At 46.8% G+C, this 18232-nt stretch overlaps 1 protein-coding gene across 3 annotated transcripts in view; it reads right to left on the bottom strand.

Moving 5' to 3' along the window:
- FGFRL1 (fibroblast growth factor receptor like 1) overlaps positions 1 to 18232 on the bottom strand; it is a 251630-nt gene that overhangs the window by 6406 nt on the left and 226992 nt on the right. For all 3 annotated transcript variants that reach the window (XM_075930932.2, XM_014574652.4, XM_006111633.5), the window contains exons 4-6: positions 15197 to 15277; positions 7142 to 7426; positions 3088 to 3441 (exon numbers count right to left, since the gene is read on the bottom strand). In XM_075930932.2, the coding sequence (XP_075787047.1) occupies positions 3088 to 3441; positions 7142 to 7426; positions 15197 to 15277 (720 nt within the window). The remainder of the gene's footprint in view (positions 1 to 3087; positions 3442 to 7141; positions 7427 to 15196; positions 15278 to 18232) is intronic.

The following is an 18232-nucleotide window of genomic DNA, read 5'->3' as shown; positions in this document are numbered from 1 at the left end:
GCAATCTTATATATCCCTCCCTAATAGCAACTGATCTTCCTATAGTTAATTCATACTCAGCCATGGAACACAGCTCACTGTGGAACCTTGCAGGAGTGGTCTCCTGTGTAGGCAGGACAGCAGGTTTGGGACAGAGAGAGACAGGTTAAATAGCATCCCTCCTGTAGCACCTCCTGGTGTTCTGTAGGGCTGCTGATGGGGGAGGGGGAGAGGGAGAAACAACTGTGTTGGAGCCTGGAGATTCAACCAGAGTCCTGGGCCCTTTAAATTGCTGCTGGAGCCCCATCTGGTGCACTTTGGGCAGGGCTGAGGTCTGCCTGGGGGAACCTAGCCCCAGCCCTCCTCCTTCCGGAGCACTGAGCTGTTCCCCACATCTCCACACTACCTTGCCCAGGGGCCTGGTGAATTTCTCAGCCCCACTGGTGATCTGCTGACACAAGGGAGGACTCGGTGGCATTTCCAGGCACTGCAGAACTGAGTGGCTGTGCTTGCTCAGGATAAGCCAGGGTTGGGAGGCCCTGCCTCAGGTAAGTCAGAAGAAACCACGTCTGAAATGATTCTTTGCTTAGACATTGACCCTATTGGCTCAAGCCCTGATTCGCGGTATTTGCACAGTGCCCCATGAGCAGGATCAGCCCTAGTGACAGGGGCTCACATTTTGGTCTTCACCACAACAGCTCACTGCACGCAGCACTTTCCATTCAATTTTACAGCACTGTCAGGACAGAGAATTTAAATGCAGAGAGTCAAGGAATGAAGATGATTGTCCCTCTTACAAACCTCTAGTTTCCTATATTCCTGAACCGGCTGTTCAATTCAATCCCTAGTGAGCCACCAGAATGACAATGTTCAGCTCCATGCTCCCAGTTTTCGGTGTTTAGGTTCCAGCTCACTTCGTGTAATAGCAGACTTCTTATAATGTGCATCCAGGGCTCAGGCTACGTCTAGACTGCAGGCTTCTTTCGGAAGAAGCTTTTCTTCCAAAAAAACCTTCTTCCAAAAGAGAGCGTCCACATTGTCAATGCGCATCAAAAAAGCGATCTGCTTTTTTGAAAGATAGCATCCATTCAGTTTGGATGGTATCTCGCATTTAAGCGGTCATTACTATGGATGGAGTGTCCACCACTTTCCTCGTTCCTCTTCTTTCGAAAGAACTCCCTCTTCCTGTCCACACACCCCTTTTTCCAAAAGAGCTCTTTCAAAAAAAAAAAAAAACTTCTCTTGTAGAAAGAGGTTTACCAATGTCGGAAAAAACCCTCTGTTCTTTCGATTTTTTTCGAAAGCATGCAATTGCAGTGTGGATGTTAAGGGAAGTTTTTTTTTCAAAAAAAACTCTGTAGTGTAGATGTAGCCTCAGTTAGCCGAGCTGTGGGAAGCACAACTTCAAATTACCTAACTTAAGCACACGCCTATGTCCAGGGCTCGACAAACTGCGGCGAGAGCTACTTGCCAGCCCTGCACTGCGCATGCTCCAGACCGGCACTGTGCATGCACGCAGCACCAGTGAATGGGGCACACGGCACAACCGGCTGAAATCTACTCGCCACAGGTGAGTAGAAACAGTGGTTTGTCGAGCCCTGCCTATGTCCATTCCTATTCAGAAAAGCACTTAAGCATGCACCGAAACATAAATTTGTGCTTAATCCCATTGTCTTCAATAAAATTTACACACGTGTAAGTGCTTTGCTGAATCAGGTTGACTTACATACTTTCTGAAAACTGAGCACCTTTACTAAATCAAGGTTCTCAGAGCCAGATTTTTAAAGGTATCTGGGCACCTAAGGATGCAGATAAGTCCTTAGTGGGGGTTTTCAAAAAGCACAGAGGTATCTAACTCCCACCAGGACTTGGTTGCCTATGGACTTTAGAAAATTCCACTACAGGGTTATCTGCAGCTTAGGTACGGAGGTAACTTTTAAAAAATTGGACCTCAGGTTTCAGATCTCTGATAACGGGATGAGGTGGCGGCATATAAAATCCTGAAATGATGCATATAAGATAATTTGTGCCTTCTCAGTCATATTCTTGTACTCTTCTGTGCAATATTTCCAAACGTGTAGAACTTTCTTTCCAAGCCAAAATTCTTCGAAGATGTGTCTGAATTTTTTTCCTTCATTGAAATCCAGGACCGGTGTTAGTTAGAAACAGAGCATGCATAGCTTGTTTTGTTGTAAGTTATTCCAGTGCAAAAAACACACACCAGAAAAACAACTTTTTTTAATGCCCACATTAACACCACTTCTTTTCCTCTCCTCTCGCCGAATTGGCTCTGCAGGGCAGAGGGGAGGAAAAGTAAGGCAGCCGACTCTGGATTCACATGGGTAAGGAGGTGCCATCGTTATAAAATCCCTTCTCGGAGCAGCGCCACAATTTTAAGAGGGCAAAAGGGACAATGAAGTAATAATTAGACTGGGAGCCCCAGAATGTTCTGTACTGCAGGTCCCAGCCACGGAGCAGAGCACGGAGGCAAGCAGTCCTGAGTGCAGGACAACAGCTCCCAGGGGATCACCAAATAAGAAATTAACAAGCTGCTCATATTCTCTTTCACACCCATTTTCTGCTTTGGTGGTGATCCTTGCAGTTTTCATTCTTCTCTGTTTATGGGCTTGTTTCATTGTTTCCTTTTACCAAAAACCAATAAAAAAGCCAGGGGGTGAAAGTGGAAAGGGGGGGGGGGAAGGGGGAGGAGAAGCATTTAGATCTCGTGAGCACCTGGGCTCACTTTGCAGGACGATGCACAGAAAGCCTCACGATACAACTTCCCTTCCCAGCCCTACTCCAGCACAAAAGCAGATTAGGCATTTTCAACCCAGTAATTTAGCCCAGCAGCCCACAAGGAGGCTCAGAGAAGAGAAGAGATCGGTTGAGATGTGCCATGGGCAACAGAAAAACCAGCATCATCCAGCCACTCACCGAAGCCCTCCAGATCCCGAGCTGTGTAAATCAGCGCAGCTCCACTGAGGTCAATGGAGCCCAGCTGATTTATACCGACCGAGGCTCTGCATCAGCAATTACCATGATGCCGCTATGCAGAACATGCGTGTCAAGAACAGTTTAGAAAGAAAGTTCCAGCCACCCGACACTCACCGGGCAATACCGTGAGGAAAGCGCTGCGGAAGCTGTATCCCATCGTGTTTGCCCCTAGGCAGATGTACATCCCGGCGTCCTCCTCTTTGGCTCGAGTTATCATCAGTTTGTTTAAATAGGAGCCATCGGGACGGGACCAGACCTCCCCGGTGGGAAGCACAACAAACTTCTGCCCCCCGACATCAATGGTGGAGTTGTACTTGTTCTCTGTGCCGTATTCCACCCGTTTCAGCCACTGGATGACCGGTTTGACATCACTGCGGACCTTGCACTGGAATGACGTGGTCCCACCATAGTCCACGGTCGTGTTCACGGGGTGCGTTCCCGTGAGAATGGGTTTGGACCGAGTCCTCTCTATAAATAAATACACATGACTGGTAAAGAACTGAGCTCATCAATCTTATCTGTGATAGTTTAAATACAGATGCTACAAACCTCTTGGTCAGTGCTAAGGAATCAGCCCCCATCTCCATTCTGATCCTATCATCCCAGCTACCTACTGAACCCACGGCAGCAGTATTCAGCCACTCAAGCCCCACTAACGTTACAGGGAGTCGAATAGGTCAGCTCCAGAACTAACTAGTTTCCTTTCTACCATCTCTTGATGGTAACACAAGTCCAGTTTATAAAGCTGCATTTCCTGGGCTGCATGCAAAGGGATAGACCTTGCAGGTGTGCAACAGTAAAAGTGGGGAGAGGCACGACCCCGAGCAGCCTTCCCCCCACTTTGCATCATGCAGACAAGATCCTGAACCAGTTGAAGTCCCCAGACTCGCTGACAGGGGCGGAGGGAGGCCCTTTAAATAGCCGCTGGAGCGCTGTATGGTGCGCTCCAGACAGTGCTGAGGGTCCAGAGGAGGTTGGCCACTGTAGCTGAATGGCCACAGAGGTTGCATGTCGTTAAGGGGCTGCGGCAGCTGCTGTCCTGCTTGCATGCTGAGCATGGACTGCCCCCCCCTCAGGTGCAGCTCTCTCACGGGGGCGTAGTGCAGTTCTGTAGCACCCCGGCAAAGGCCTGTGCCTTCATGCTGCACTTGGGCCCTTATGGGAGAGGGAGGGTTGGGGGGCACAGCACATGCAGTGTTATTCTGTGGATCTGGAATAGGGGCAAGTAAGTGTCCTGGGCCAGGGCAAGCCGCAGGGACACTTTCCTGCCACTGGAACAAAATACCAGGAACCCTTCTGGATGGTGTAAGCCAGGGTGGCACCGAAACTGACTTATGGCAAAAGTCCAATCCCATTACTGGCCCAGACCACCACCATGCTAGTTCTCTGCCCCGGTGGCAGGTGTACGTAATCTTAGGATGTTTCTGTGGGGCAGTCCTGCGCGTCCCCTGCCGGATCTGGAGGGCAGCGTGCGTTTTAGCCACGGGCATCTATGGTGAGTCCACAGGAAAGTCACAAATCCCGACTGTTGATAGCCCTGTGTGGGTACAACAAGTGGAGGCAAAGGACCATTCCCTCTCCTTGCACAGGGCAATCCTTGTTTCTCCAGAAGCCCCTTAGCCTTGCCGAACAGGATGGGACAAGGCCACTCCCCAATTCCACTTTCTGCACTATCCTGCTACCGGTGGGGAGCGCAGGCTGGATCCTGTTGGATGCAGCCAGTCAGAGACATGCTTCCTGCAGTGCACAGGGAGGAGTTTCCACTGGGGCTGGCAGAATGCTGTGGGAGCCTGATGCCAATGGGAAAGACCAACTTTCCTGGCTCTCTCACCAAGTTTTAAGCCCGTAGGCATTAGGGGTAGGAAAGACCTCCTAAGTCAAGTAGTCCACTGCCTCCTCCATTCACTCTTATTTTGTCTAGTCTAATCATAAATGTCCTAAGCACTGAGAAGTCACCAATATGCAGGCTATAGTCTGAGGATCTTGCTTCCTAGCCAGCAGGGAAGCCTGCACTTCCCTCTGATCATCTCACTTCAGGGGCTCTCCCAGATTTCCCTGCTGGCCATTGAAGCAAGATACCATGATAGGAAATCAAACCTAAGGGTCCCTAAGGGCCTTCAGAGTAGCTCACCAGACCTGCCTACCATTATTTATTATTACTAGAACTCAGAGGCCTCAGGCAGGCACTGTAAAATTTGATAAAAATTAAGATAAATGGGGACTACTCTCTGAAACAGCTGGTTATGTAAAGATACAGTTCCCAGCATCACCGGACAGGCGTTGAGGTAAGAGGAAAGAACAATGTTCTATACTTCAGGAAGACAGGATAGGCTGTATAGGGGGCTATCAGCACTGAAACACCAAAGCTCAGGGTATGTGGACAAGTATGGCTGAAATACTGAATCGTTTCAAAAGACTGTACATGAGGAACACACCAGCAGGGAGCGAAGCTGGAGAGATCTAGACTCAGATAAGCAGGTGACTGAGGGGAGAAAAGAAATTTGAGGGAGGAAATTTAATAAAACCTGACACACGCCATGGCACATTATTAAAATAGGAAGAAGCCTGTGAAAACACTTTGATACACATATCGCTTTGGTCCTGTGGTCGCTGGTTTTTTTTGTTCCTAGCCAGAAAAGGCTAAAGAAAATAAAGGTTAAAATAAAGGTACATCTTTAGGTTGATAAAAATTAAGATAAATGGGGTCTACTCTCTGAAACAGAAAATGGTTTGTTCCTGGTGTTTTCTGGTTTTGATGAAGTGAAAATGCCACAACTGACATTAAGATGGGACTTGATTCATTTCCCTGTCTCTGCTCCTGGTTTTAGTGTAAACACATGTTTTTACTGTCTTCACACAGCTGCATTTTTATCGATACCAGATGTCCAGCAGGTTTGTGCATTCAGAGTACCACAGAATTCCCCACATGTGCTTTTAATTCTTGTTATTCTACAGAAAGGGAGCTATCAGAAAGTAGATCACTGCCTTTCACACCAGGATGAACTTGATCATGCTATTGCACACATACTAACACACAAACAACATGCTTGTCTTGTGTTGCTTTGGGGTCTTCTATGCCCCTGCGCCTGGCTAATTAAAGACATTTGATCTTCCCTCTCACAGCTTATCTTCTCTTTCTTGAGATTGCAGCATCATAATCATTTCCATGGCAACATTCTACACTATCATACACACAGCATTTAAAGGAATAAAAGCTTTCCCTTGCTTAGTTTGAATAGCTTCTCCAGTATAATTAGCGTCAAAAATAAGAAGGGAGGGAGGAAATTAGAGCCACAGAATGTTCTGTATGGTTAAATACAGAGGACCACAGTCTAGTTCATCCCACTGACAATCCCCTATGGCATGTGCCCTAAGGACCAGATTTATAGAGGTGTTTAAGTGCTAAAGATACAGATAGATGCCTAGTGAGATTTTCTAAGTACATAGGCACCTGAGGGCATGTCTCCACTATAGGCTAAATGGGTGGGGCAGTGAGTGGATCAGATTTATCTAACACTGATGCAATTAAGAGACCATCAATTGCTCTCCCATTGTCTTCATTACTCCACCTCAATGAGAAGCACAAGGAAAATCGATCGGAGAGCATCTCCAATCAACACACGGTTACCAAGACACCATGATAACTAGATCTAAGTTATGTCAACTTCAGCTACATTATTCACATAGCTATGGTTGCGTAACTTAGATTGCTCTTCTGTGGTAGGGTAGAGATCAGGCCTAACTCCCAATGGGTACTTGAATTCAGTGCCTCAGAATAAGGGAGTTAGGCACCTAGACACTTAAATCACAGTAGGCACGGACTTTTTTAGCAGCCATATCACCTCGTGAACACACATACCAGGAGTTATCACGGCCTCTAGATGCTACTTTTTCCCCCCTTGTGCCTCCCTGCTGCTCTGGGAGTTGTTCTCCCCAGACATATTAACCTTATTATTTCCTGGCCCTGCTTCTGACTTCTCCAGAATAGACTCTGATGAACTGTTTCTCTGTCTTTGCAGAAATTTGCAACACCTCTCAGTTTAGTATAATGTGTGAATTCAGTGTCTGGCATTGCACACGGCTCTTGGTACAATGTTCTATTTATTCAAGTCAACCCCTGGTAAAAGCGCCTCCTTCATAACCCACTCAGCCCAGGGGCAGCACTTACGGATCACTTCAACTTTATATGTCGCATTGATTTCGCCAACTTTGTTAAACACTCGGCAAGTGTATTTCCCACTATCCTCAGGCTTTAGGTTCTTCAAGTTCAATGTCCACTTCTTCTTCTTGTTTTCCCCAATCTCCTGAGGAGTGAGGGGCTTATTGTCCTTCAGCCAGGTGATATCTGGTCTAGGGTTGCCACTGGCAACACATTTCAGGCGGACTGAGCTTCCGACAGGCCGTGCAATCACCCTCCGTCTCATTTTGGCAGGTTGTGTGAATCTGGGCCGGGCTGCAAAGGACACAAAGTGTTGATTACAATAAGCAAAGAGCATGATGGACCACACTGGTCTGAATTCCTTCTAAAGAGGCCATAGAATTTCTTTCTATAAATCTGGCCGTTGATTTCAGTGATGTCAAAATAATTCCAGAGTCACCTGTATCTCAGGGTAGAATTTGGCCCCATAGTTACTCTTAGTTTTATGGCCACCTTTGAGAACTTGCCCGGGCACTCATTAATAGATCTCAAAATTACTGTATTATTGCAAGCCAATTTAAAAAGACAGTTTGAAAGGAAGGTCGCAGAACTTAATTTCATTTACAAGTTTGATACCTACATCAGAGGTCTAAACAAAGACCTTTCGTGGATGACCCGCTACATCCACATCCTAATGACAGAAAAAAACCAAGCACCAGGTACTGAAGAGCACTTAGTTCCCATTCTATTAGCTTCATTTAGCATGGACACACTGACCATTTTTTTCCTTCTCTTCGCGCCCCCTCCCCCCTCTCTTTCTCTGTTATTTATTTGGAACTGAGACTCCTTAACACCATTCATCTGAAGAAGTGGGTTGTGCCCACAAAAGCTCATGATAGCATCTACCAGTGCTTTTTTTGTGACGGTACTGCCCGATATGTATTACCGGCACCTCCAGACGCAGTACTGGCACCTCCAGTCAGCGCTTACCCAGAAATAACGGAGTTTACTGTACGCAAATGTCCGATAGTCGGCTTTTACAAAAAAAGCATTGCCATCTACAAATTGTGCTAGTCTCTAAGGGTGTGTCTAGACTACATGCCTCCTTCGACGGAGGCATGTAGATTAGCCAGATCGGAAGAGGGAAATGAAGCCGCGATTAAAATAATCGCGGCTTCATTTAAATTTAAATGGCTGCCCCGATCTGCCGATCAGCTGTTTGTCGGCAGATCGGGGCAGTCTGGACGCGATGCGCTGACAAAGAAGCCTTTCTTCATCGGCACAGGTAAGCCTCGTGAAACCAGGTTTACCTGTGTCGATGAAGAAAGGCTTCTTTGTCGGCACATCGCGTCCAGACTGCCCCGATCTGCCGACAAACAGCTGATCGGCAGATCGGGGCAGCCATTTAAATTTAAATGAAGCCGCGATTATTTTAATCGCGGCTTCATTTCCCTCTTCCGATCTGGCTAATCTACATGCCTCCGTCGAAGGAGGCATGTAGTCTAGACACACCCTAAGATACTGCAAGACTAAGTTTTTTCAGTTAAAGACTAAAAAGGCTACCCCTCTGAAACTTTTGAGAACATGGTTACAGAAGCAAAATCCAAATTTCTACAAGGTTGATTGTTATCCCAATGTACATCTAGTCAGGCTATGTTGTGTCCTGAGAGGGGTCAAAGACCTTCCACACCTACTGATTTTAATGAGACTTGAGAGTGATCAGGAACTCCCCAAATGAGGCCAAAATGCTAGCATAGAGCCAGAGAAACTGTACAAGGAATTTCTGGTCTCTAACTCCAAGCCAATTTTACAAGATCTAGATGTTTAGATCGTTCAGCTGAGCATCCAGATTTCTGAATATTGAACTGAACTTTCTGAGATTCATCCAGCATTCATTTATGAAGAATTCATAGTAAAAAGTACTCTCATTTTAAAAAAAAGCCCATATTCAATCATTGAGTTTCTGAGATTAGGAAGAGCTATTAATCCCTTCATCCCAAATGACCCGTGAGCAGAACCATGGTGTGGTGATGTTCCATTATATCTGTACAGGCAGTCCCCGGGTTACGTACAAGATAGGGACTGTAGGTTTGTTCTTAAGTTGAATTTGTATGTAAGTCGGAACTGGTACATATTGTAGGGGAAACTCTAGCCAAACATTTCTCCAGAGCTCAGTTTTATTCTCCCACACCTCACTTCCCTCAGTCCTTTATTCTCAAGCTGAGGTGTCTGCTGAGAAAAGCCGCTCCCGCGTCTCCCTGGTCTGCTGGAGGGGAGGGGGGCGCTAGCTTCGCGTCTCCCTGGTCTGCTGCGGGGAAGCAGCTAGTGCGGGGTCGCCTCACCCCGTTTGCAAGTAGGGATCCGATGTAAGTTGGATCCATGTAACCCGGGGACTGCCTGTATCTGGGAGATTTGGCAATGGGTAGTAGGTTCTCCTGAAACCTTGTCCCTCCAGGAAAGGACAGGTTCTCAGGTGGAAGCTCACAACCGGCCAAATCCTGACCTTACAAAAGTCAACAGGAAGTGCAGGATTTCCAAAGCACCCAACGGATTTAGGTGCTCAGCTCCTACTGACTTTCAATTACATAATTTCATTAAATCCCACAACAGAATTTCAGAGGAAAAGGGGGTGAAACAATATTTATCCATGTGGCTTTACTAGTTTTGTACTGTGTCCTTCCTGTAAAATAACTGGATCACCCGATTTAGCAATACGATAAAAATATCTATTGTCAAACTCCCAAGAATTACAGTAGTGAAAGATGGCCGTTTCAAGGCCAGAACCTTGTCTAAGACTGGCCTGTCATGAACGACTCAAAAGAAGGTATAAATCCACCACAGTTACTCTCATTAGGCAACACTACATCTCCTGCCAAGCTGGCTTCAACTTCCTCCTCTTCAGCCTACCTATCTGGCACCCCTCCAACCTATCCAAACCACTCCAGCCAAACTCACCTTCCTCTCTCCCTGCTCTGGCCACGTGCCAGTCTCATCTCAGAGTCCAGGCAGTGGTTGCCCCTCCAAGTCAAACTCCTTTCCTTCACTACTCCTCTACACAGCACTGCCTCTGTTGCACCTTGTATCTCGCCTTCCTTAAATCTCTCTTCGATCCAGAGCCAAGCCCCCCCCTGCCCTTTTTCACTTGCTGTCTTCTGTGCCAGATATATCCTCCATGAACCTTTCCTCCTTCAAACACCTTCCACTTCCTTCCACCGTGTCTCCAGTGACCTTCCCTCCCTCTCCGGCCTAATGAAATCTACATTAATAGCTCTTCCTCCCAGCCCCAAAGGGAGCTGAGAAGCTATGCGCCTTGCCTGCAGTGCACCCTTATCACTTCTCTTTGTCTATCACCCCTTCCTTTCCTTCCTGTAACTTGCTTGGCTGCCACCATCTCTGCTGGCACTCTGTTGTGAAGGCTCTCACCTGGCACATAAGAGCCCTGAGACAGGGGCTCCATCTTTAGCTCTGTCTGTAAAAGAGCTGTGCAAAAGTTGACTGGGCAGCTACGACTAGCCTTCTCTGTGACACACTGGGACAGGTCGCACCGATTAGCCACTGGCCCACATTGCTGGGGAGTGTCTCGCAGCTGTGATGCAGCTACGGGCATCTCGGGGAGCCATGCTTGAGGGGTGCTCCTTGCGTACAGGGAGAGTCTGGATACATTTCCTAAGGAGGTACAGCGTGCTCCCCCAATGTGCATCCAATCAGCTCTGTTCTCTCTGCACCCAGGTGTGGTGGGGCATGGTCCATGAGCCGTCCTTGGGGGCACAAGCCAGGAGCAGTGCCTGTGCTCAGGATAGCACAAGGACTGCAACTGTTCTTGTATAAGAAGGGAGAAACTCCTCAGGGTCTCCCCACCCCCATATACAATCTGACTCATTAGGAATGAGCTGCTCAGTCAAGTGCTCTTTTGCTGCTTCACAGCAGTGGCAAAAACTGCAGTCTGAAATCTGGAAGAGGTTGGTTTATGGCTGCCATGCCACGCCTGCTTTGTCCCCTCGCCACTCAGGAGTGGAAGAGGCTTGGCATACAGTCCTCTCCTCACTCCATGGGGGAAAAGAAGCTGGCCCCTCGTAGGTTTGTATGTGCGTCACATGGACTAGCCTCAGACCCCATCGTGCCCTTTGGGAAGGAGGCTGCCCATGGTGTTTCTTCTATTCAAGGCCCGTTCTTGTGTGAGCAGCCGCAGCCTCCTCCCCTCTCCCCCGGCTGTCCTTTTGGGTCTCCGGCATGTCATGTTATTTCAAACACTGGTGCAGAAATGCTTCACTCCCCATGCAGGGGCTTTCATGTGTAACCTAATGATCCGACGCAACTCCAGCACTGAGCGTCCTCGCAACAACAGCTGATATAGTTAGTCTCACATGCTGACCCATTGCATAGGTTTCTGCGTGTAAATTGCTGGGTATTCCCTTGATCATCTCCTGAAACCAGAGGCCTCCTATCCAGTAAAAACAATCATGCTTCCAGAGAGATAATTAACCCGCTCAGCACTGGGAGCACTCGAAATCATGTGGTTTAGCCACTGTCATGGAGACAAACACCAGTAGGGCCACAAGGTGTATTCATCATGGATGTGGAGCATCTGTCTATTAGGCACAGAAGCAGTTGACAGCCAGCCATGAAATGGTTCTAAATTGTTATCTTTTAATAAGGCAATAATTTACTCTGTGCACAAACTGAAGTCCACGTAAGGGCAGATTCTTGCTGGATGGAATTCCTACACTAGTCACAGTATTTCACCGTGCAAATCCAGAACAGTCACATTCACTAATGTTTTTTGTACTGACTAATGAGTCATATCACTGACTTTATATTTTAGACCATCCTGTGTAACAACCCATACCTGACCTCCTCTTGCATAAAAATATGTCAATAGGGTTTGTTTCCACACCTAGTCCTTGCACAATGACAATATTGTACAACAGGATTGGCATTTTCCACAGTTAACAACAGCTCAGTTTGCTTTCACTCCTATCTCATCCCTTGAGAACCTTTGTTTGGAGTCCTGTATTCACCCTGCTGACAATCCGTCTCTGAGACATGGCACTAGACAGGTAAAATAATCCTTTTTTCAGGCTTTTTCCATCCTTTTTCTTTTAGAAGGTTAAGTGATTACTGTGGCCTCAAAAGCTGCTCCATCCTGTGTGTGAGACACTGAAATCAGATCCCATTTACACAGTTCTGAAAGGTTTCCTTGACAAAAGCTTGAATTGGGCAAGTTCAGAGAGTCCAGCTGACAAAAGGAAAAAGAGAGAGAGATGCACACAGAGAGAAGAAAGAACGAGAGAGACTGAGCAGCCGAGAGAGCTGTAAGTTTGCTTTTACTAAACGGCCATCCCAATATCTGGATCGTCTACTAAAGATTTGCTTGCTGACCTGCAAGAGAACCCCATTACAGAATACTTCTATGCTATTTAGACAACTGCTCCCTCTGAGTGTGCTTCGTAAACTCCCAGAGCTGCACTTTGCTACAACACCAGTTCATGCCACAGCAAAGCGTGAGGGAAGCACAAGCTGATGGAATCAAAGGGGGCAGAGTGGGCAGGTTTCCTGCTCTAGCGGCTGTTTATTGTGAAGATTTATTCAGTATAATGAAAAATAAATAACGAATGGCAAAACGTCAAGTGCAAGACTTGGTAGGAAGCAGTTGAACAGATTCCTTTCCATGAGGAGTATCTCACAGAGGGATGGATAAGTCTCAGAGGGACCTGTCATTGGGGGGGTGGGGAGGGGCACAAAATTGCCAGGCCCTTGAGCAATGTTGGGGGGAGGGTCTGGCTCCATGCTCCTGAGAGGGGCAGGGCCTTAGTTGAAAGGGGCAGGGCTGGGAGTAGCGAGCCCTCAGCACCACTTACGCTGACCCCCCGCTGCAAGCCAGGCTTTAGCACTGCCCAGGGGCTCTGGCAGCAATATAAAAGGGCTCAGGGCTCCAGCTGCCACTGCCATTCCAGTTGTGGCAGCAGCTGCTGGGAGCCCAGAGCTCTTTTAAATCACCAGGCCCCAGGGCAGTTACCCCCTTTGCCCCTCACCCTGTCGACAGGCCTGCCTGCTATATCCTGTTCACAGAGAAGAGAGAACACAACGGTCACAGAAATGTCCGATTTATTGTTATCGATCATACACAGTTACCTCTAGGGGGGGGCATATTTACCACAGAACTCAGCTTCTGCCTCATGCCCCTTCTGGGAATAAGGTCGGAAGACAGGTCTGTTTGCATTTTTTCATGCGGTAGGTGCGGAATCTGTCCTGTGAGGTTTCTAGAATTGTGGGAATAGCTGAATTTTCACTCCTTTCTCCACAAACAATGGCTATCTCCTTTCAGAATTATGCCCCTCTTCCACAACTTCCTAGCACTAAATAAGTACCGGCTCCTGGACCCTGTCTGTAGCCCTGTGCAAAACAGATGCTAGCACTGCCCACATAATAATTGTCTTGTGTTTATGTTCCTTACTGCCCTCTCCTGGTAGCAACTAGAACTAAAACATGATGTGTCATATACCTTCCACTGACAACAGCCGGAGGAGATTATCTTTCGCTCAGGGGGTAGGAGCCTGTCCTTTTGAAGCAGGATGACTTCCACTCACTGTTGCCAGGAAGTTACCAGCCAGCCATGTTTCACACCATGGTAACTTCCCTGAAGTTCGTAGCCACGCATTTGTTACATTGTTGTATTTAGAATTTCCTATTTGGACAGATCTGTCCTATTTGGACAAGAGTAAATTCTTGAATAGGGCTCTTTAAATTGGACAAAATTGCTCAGAAATAGTTTTAGGAACACCAATGACCAACCAAACTAAAAAATATGAAAAAGGGATAAGCTGTAGCTGGGCCATGAATGCAAAAATGAGGTACTGTGTGACAACACCTCTGGCTCATCAGTTCAAATCCTTGCCCAGGCCAGTGGCCAAAGTTGTTTAGTTTCTCCACAAAAGGCATGTAGAGAATGGCTTGAACCAAACCTTGCCTGAGGACCAGTGTTCCCTGTAAGCTGAGCATTTGGGCAGCTGCCCTAGAGAGAGTCAAATGCTGCCCATTCATTAGCAGAGCACCCACAGCCAGTAACATCAGTTTCTACTGGAGGTGCACATCCACACGTGCCTAGGTGCACATAAAATTTATTCCACACGTGGATGGAAAAAAATGAAGGGAATGCTGCTCAGGATACCCACAAACGTTGGAACAGTTCAGACCTGTGTTTTGGAGTTGGTTTTAGCAGTTTCCACAAGTAAGCCTACGACAAGATGAACAAAACCCCTAAGTTCTAAAACCCACGAATGTTGAAAAGTTTATACACATTTCCAAAAACATCAAAGACCAAAGCATACTACCAAGTTTTGCAGTGAAATCTACGTTGATTAGAAGTGTGGGGAAAAAATCATCCCATATCCCCCACAACCAACATGCTGGCAAAAATCATTGAATTGATATAACTTATACAGGCAAAAGAACCCTCTTGCTGGTATACCGTACATTAACCAGGGAAGGAATTTAAGTATATATTGGCCAAAGGAGCTCTTTTGCCAATAAACTGCATCTCAACTTTATTATAGACTTGTTGATTTTCAGAAGAGCTCAGCCTTGGCCTAATAGTGCTCCTGTTAAAGCCAGACCTCCCATTTGTCTTAAATGGGAGCAGAGTGAGGCTGGCATTGTGTGCTTTTGAAAATCCCACTGTACATCTCAATATGGCTTTTATGAAGAATCTATGTGCAGCAATCATAGGGCTACTTGTGCAGAGGAAGGCCATTGCATTGCCCCTAGGAAACAAGAGAGCATGCTGCACAATGCTAGGAATAGCATATGCTTGAATGTGGATCACCAGCTACATTTCCTGGGGCAGGAGGACACTTAATAAAGGAAGAGTTCTGTTCAGACTGATGCATTCTGCTGAGATTCTCTTTGACATTTAACCATCCACAGATACAAATTGATCTGATCGCTGAATTCCTCTCACGCTGCCTTTACTACTCCTTCAGTGCAACGTGATATCAAGGCAGACTGCGATGGATAGCACAAGGGTGAGTGGGAAGCCAAAAACAAACAAACAAAAAAAACAAAACACCCAACAACCCAGTCCCTTACCCCACTGCTTCCCAGAATGATCTTCATATTCTCCATTGGAGCCTTCAGACACTGGGCTGTCCTTCCCTGAGCTGGCATCATCTGCAAAGAAAGGAAACAGAGAAGCTATTGGAAACTCATCCCCTTACATAGCTGTCCTTGATGGGCAGTCGCATTGCCTTTGGGAGGCAGTGTGGTGCACAAGGCACTTAAAAGTACATTTTGTAGTCGCTTCCCGATGCTTGCAGCCTGGCCAATTTAATGAACAATTTTGTTTGCTGCTTTATGAGCTTTTCAGTAGGCTACTAACATGATGGGAGATTAATAAATGTTTCCATTAATAGCTGACAAAAGCCTTTTTGTTTATATTTACTGGTCACTGTTCCCTAGGAGGAGCTGATCCATTCTACCCTCCATGCAAATAATGATATACATCAAAATTACAGCTAATTAAACCCAGGAGGTGGGAGAGACTTATGTGATCAGTCATGCGGCGTGCAAGGAGTGGAATTCTGGCAACAGTTTTACCTTGCAGTTTCTATAAAAGATCAGGAGAGCAAGTAGGCTTATTGGGATCAAACAAACCTGGGAGGGTGCTGAATACAAAGCTTTGATCAGGAAGGCAACAATGTTGAGCAGACAGGCTATTTCTTTTATTAAACCTAAGAGCACAGGAATGTATTGGACCAAATTCATGGCCTATCTAGTCCTGTTCTCCTGTTATCCTCATCATCTCTATGACAACAGCATGGGAAGAGCCCAACTGAGATCTGCACTCATGTTGTGCGAAGTGCCACACAAACAGTAACAACGAGAAGTCCTGTGGCACCGTACAGACTAACAGATTTATTGGAGCATAAGCTTCTTGGACAAAGGCCCACTTCATCAGATGCATCAGTAAGAGAGACACCCCTCCCCCCCCACTCCCTGTCTAACTGAACAAAACTAAAGGTAGCAGGAAGTAAATATTAATGTCCCCATTTTACAAATGGGGAAACAGAGGTTCAGAGATGTACCCAAGTCTCATAACACATCGCTGTGAGAACCACAATTAGAATCCTTTTTTTCTTAGACAAAGTGGTGACATCTCATTAACTATACTGCAGCTCATCCCAGACAAGTCACTCAGGCCAGGGTCTTCAAACATGGGACAGACTTGAGATTCTGATTTCACACCTAATTAAGTGGCCTTATTTTCAGAGATGCTGGAAATTAAGTCAATGGGATTTGTAATAGGGATCTTGGAGGCCTGCTGGTTGGAATCCTTTGACTGATGCCCCCTTTGCTTTGCTGGTCAAGGTGCTTCAATCTATAAGGCAGTTGGATAGAAGGACCCAGACTCTCCCTTTCTCTCTCCACCAGATCCCAGTCCAGGGCCTTAATGTGAGTCAACCCCCCCAATACACCTCCAAGAGGGGCATCTAAATGCATTGCCCTGGATGACTTTCCATTCAGTGTGGGGCATGGTTCCTACAGTCACTGAGGTGGCTCTAGCAGTATCCCCTTTTGGGCTGTGAGAAGAGCCCTGCCGCAGTCCCAGGCTTCTCTGGGTTGGACCATCCTAAATTCGGTGGGGCCAGAACCACACAAATTCTCTGTGCTTCAAATCACCCAGTTATCTCTAGAGTAACTGCTCCTAAGTCACTTCCACAGCCAAGGAGATGCTATTATTTCCGGTGGCTGCCTTGGCTGACAGTCTAGTGACTCTTCTTCTCAGCTAGCTCCTGCCTCTTTGCCAGTCAACCCCAAAATGGCCCAGGTTTTCTCCTTTTCTTCCCCCTCCAGGCCTAGCAATAGCTGCAGGCATATTGGAGCGGGACTAGCTAGGCACAAAGGCTCTTTTTAAACCTTTCCATCCTGGTAGGTAATTTGTCCTCTTCCTCAGGACTGTTCCCATAACTGAAGGCTGCCCAATCAGCAAGCTGCCTTCAGACACTGTGTCCCAACTCCAGCAATTCGAGCGCAAATGCTACACACTGCTCAAGAGAAATGTGTGACCCTAAGGTAGCGTTTGGGAGAGACAGAGGCTTCCATTGTACAAATCCCAAAATCCACATGAAAAGATCTAAGAGGCTAGAAGTGAGGAAAGCCTTGTTCTAATCTCAACTGCAAAGTACAGGGGAAATAATTCAGGACACACACAAACACGTCCAGAAATTCTCAGAAATAACTAATCTAGTCTTTTCACCCATTTGGCAAGATGGGTAATGCTCCAACAGTTCAGTGAGCTCTGGCAGAGATTTTAAGGAAGAACAACATACATTTAACCCTCACTCTCCAGCATGGTACTCCCCCCAGTTATTGCCACGTTGGAAATAGTGTGTGTGTTTAGCAACCAGGAGTTTTATGCCTGCACACACATTGCCCTCATTTGCTGCTGTGCCCAAGCATCTATGGAGAATGCCTGAGATGCCACGCAGAGCACCCCCTCCCTCTCAAACATGTTTTTCTGTTCTGTTTCTGGTTCTCTGAGCGAAGCTTCCCTAGAAGTACATGCAGCTGTCACTTAGGAGGGAAAAGAAAACTTCCAAGGCAGCAGTGCAGTGGATTGTAACTCCAGTTGCTTGCTGAGTGCGTGCGCGCGCGCGCACACACACACACACACACACACACACACACACACACACACACACACACACACACACACACACACACACAACCCCCAGTGCTTTTTTGGGGGGGGAGGGGGGTTAAAAAAAGTTGCTAGTACTCCGGGGAAAAAGTTGTTACGCTCTGACTGGAGATGCCGGTACTGCGTACCAGGCAGTGCCATCACAAAAAAAAAAGCACTAAGTCACCTCTCTGCCCCCTCAGTTGAAACATGCAACCCGGAGTCATCCGCAGCTTGAATAATCAGCAGCTCATTCTGCACAGCCCTCTGACTGAATGGTAGGAAACAACCAACGCACGGCATCTTGCAAATGTAACTTTACAGCCTTTGAAAATTAAATGCAGTGAGTGGAAAAAATGATGAATGCATCAGTCTCTTGCAAATGACAAACTGGTTCCATTCTGAATAATAATAAAATAATATAAGCACCATCCTTTATTTTTTGC

The sequence above is a fragment of the Pelodiscus sinensis genome, chromosome 4 (assembly GCF_052426305.1).
Source record: "Pelodiscus sinensis isolate ZL-2025 chromosome 4, ASM5242630v1, whole genome shotgun sequence".
In the NCBI taxonomy this organism is placed as follows: Eukaryota; Metazoa; Chordata; order Testudines; family Trionychidae; genus Pelodiscus; species Pelodiscus sinensis.
This window is presented reverse-complemented; position numbering and strand designations above follow the sequence as displayed.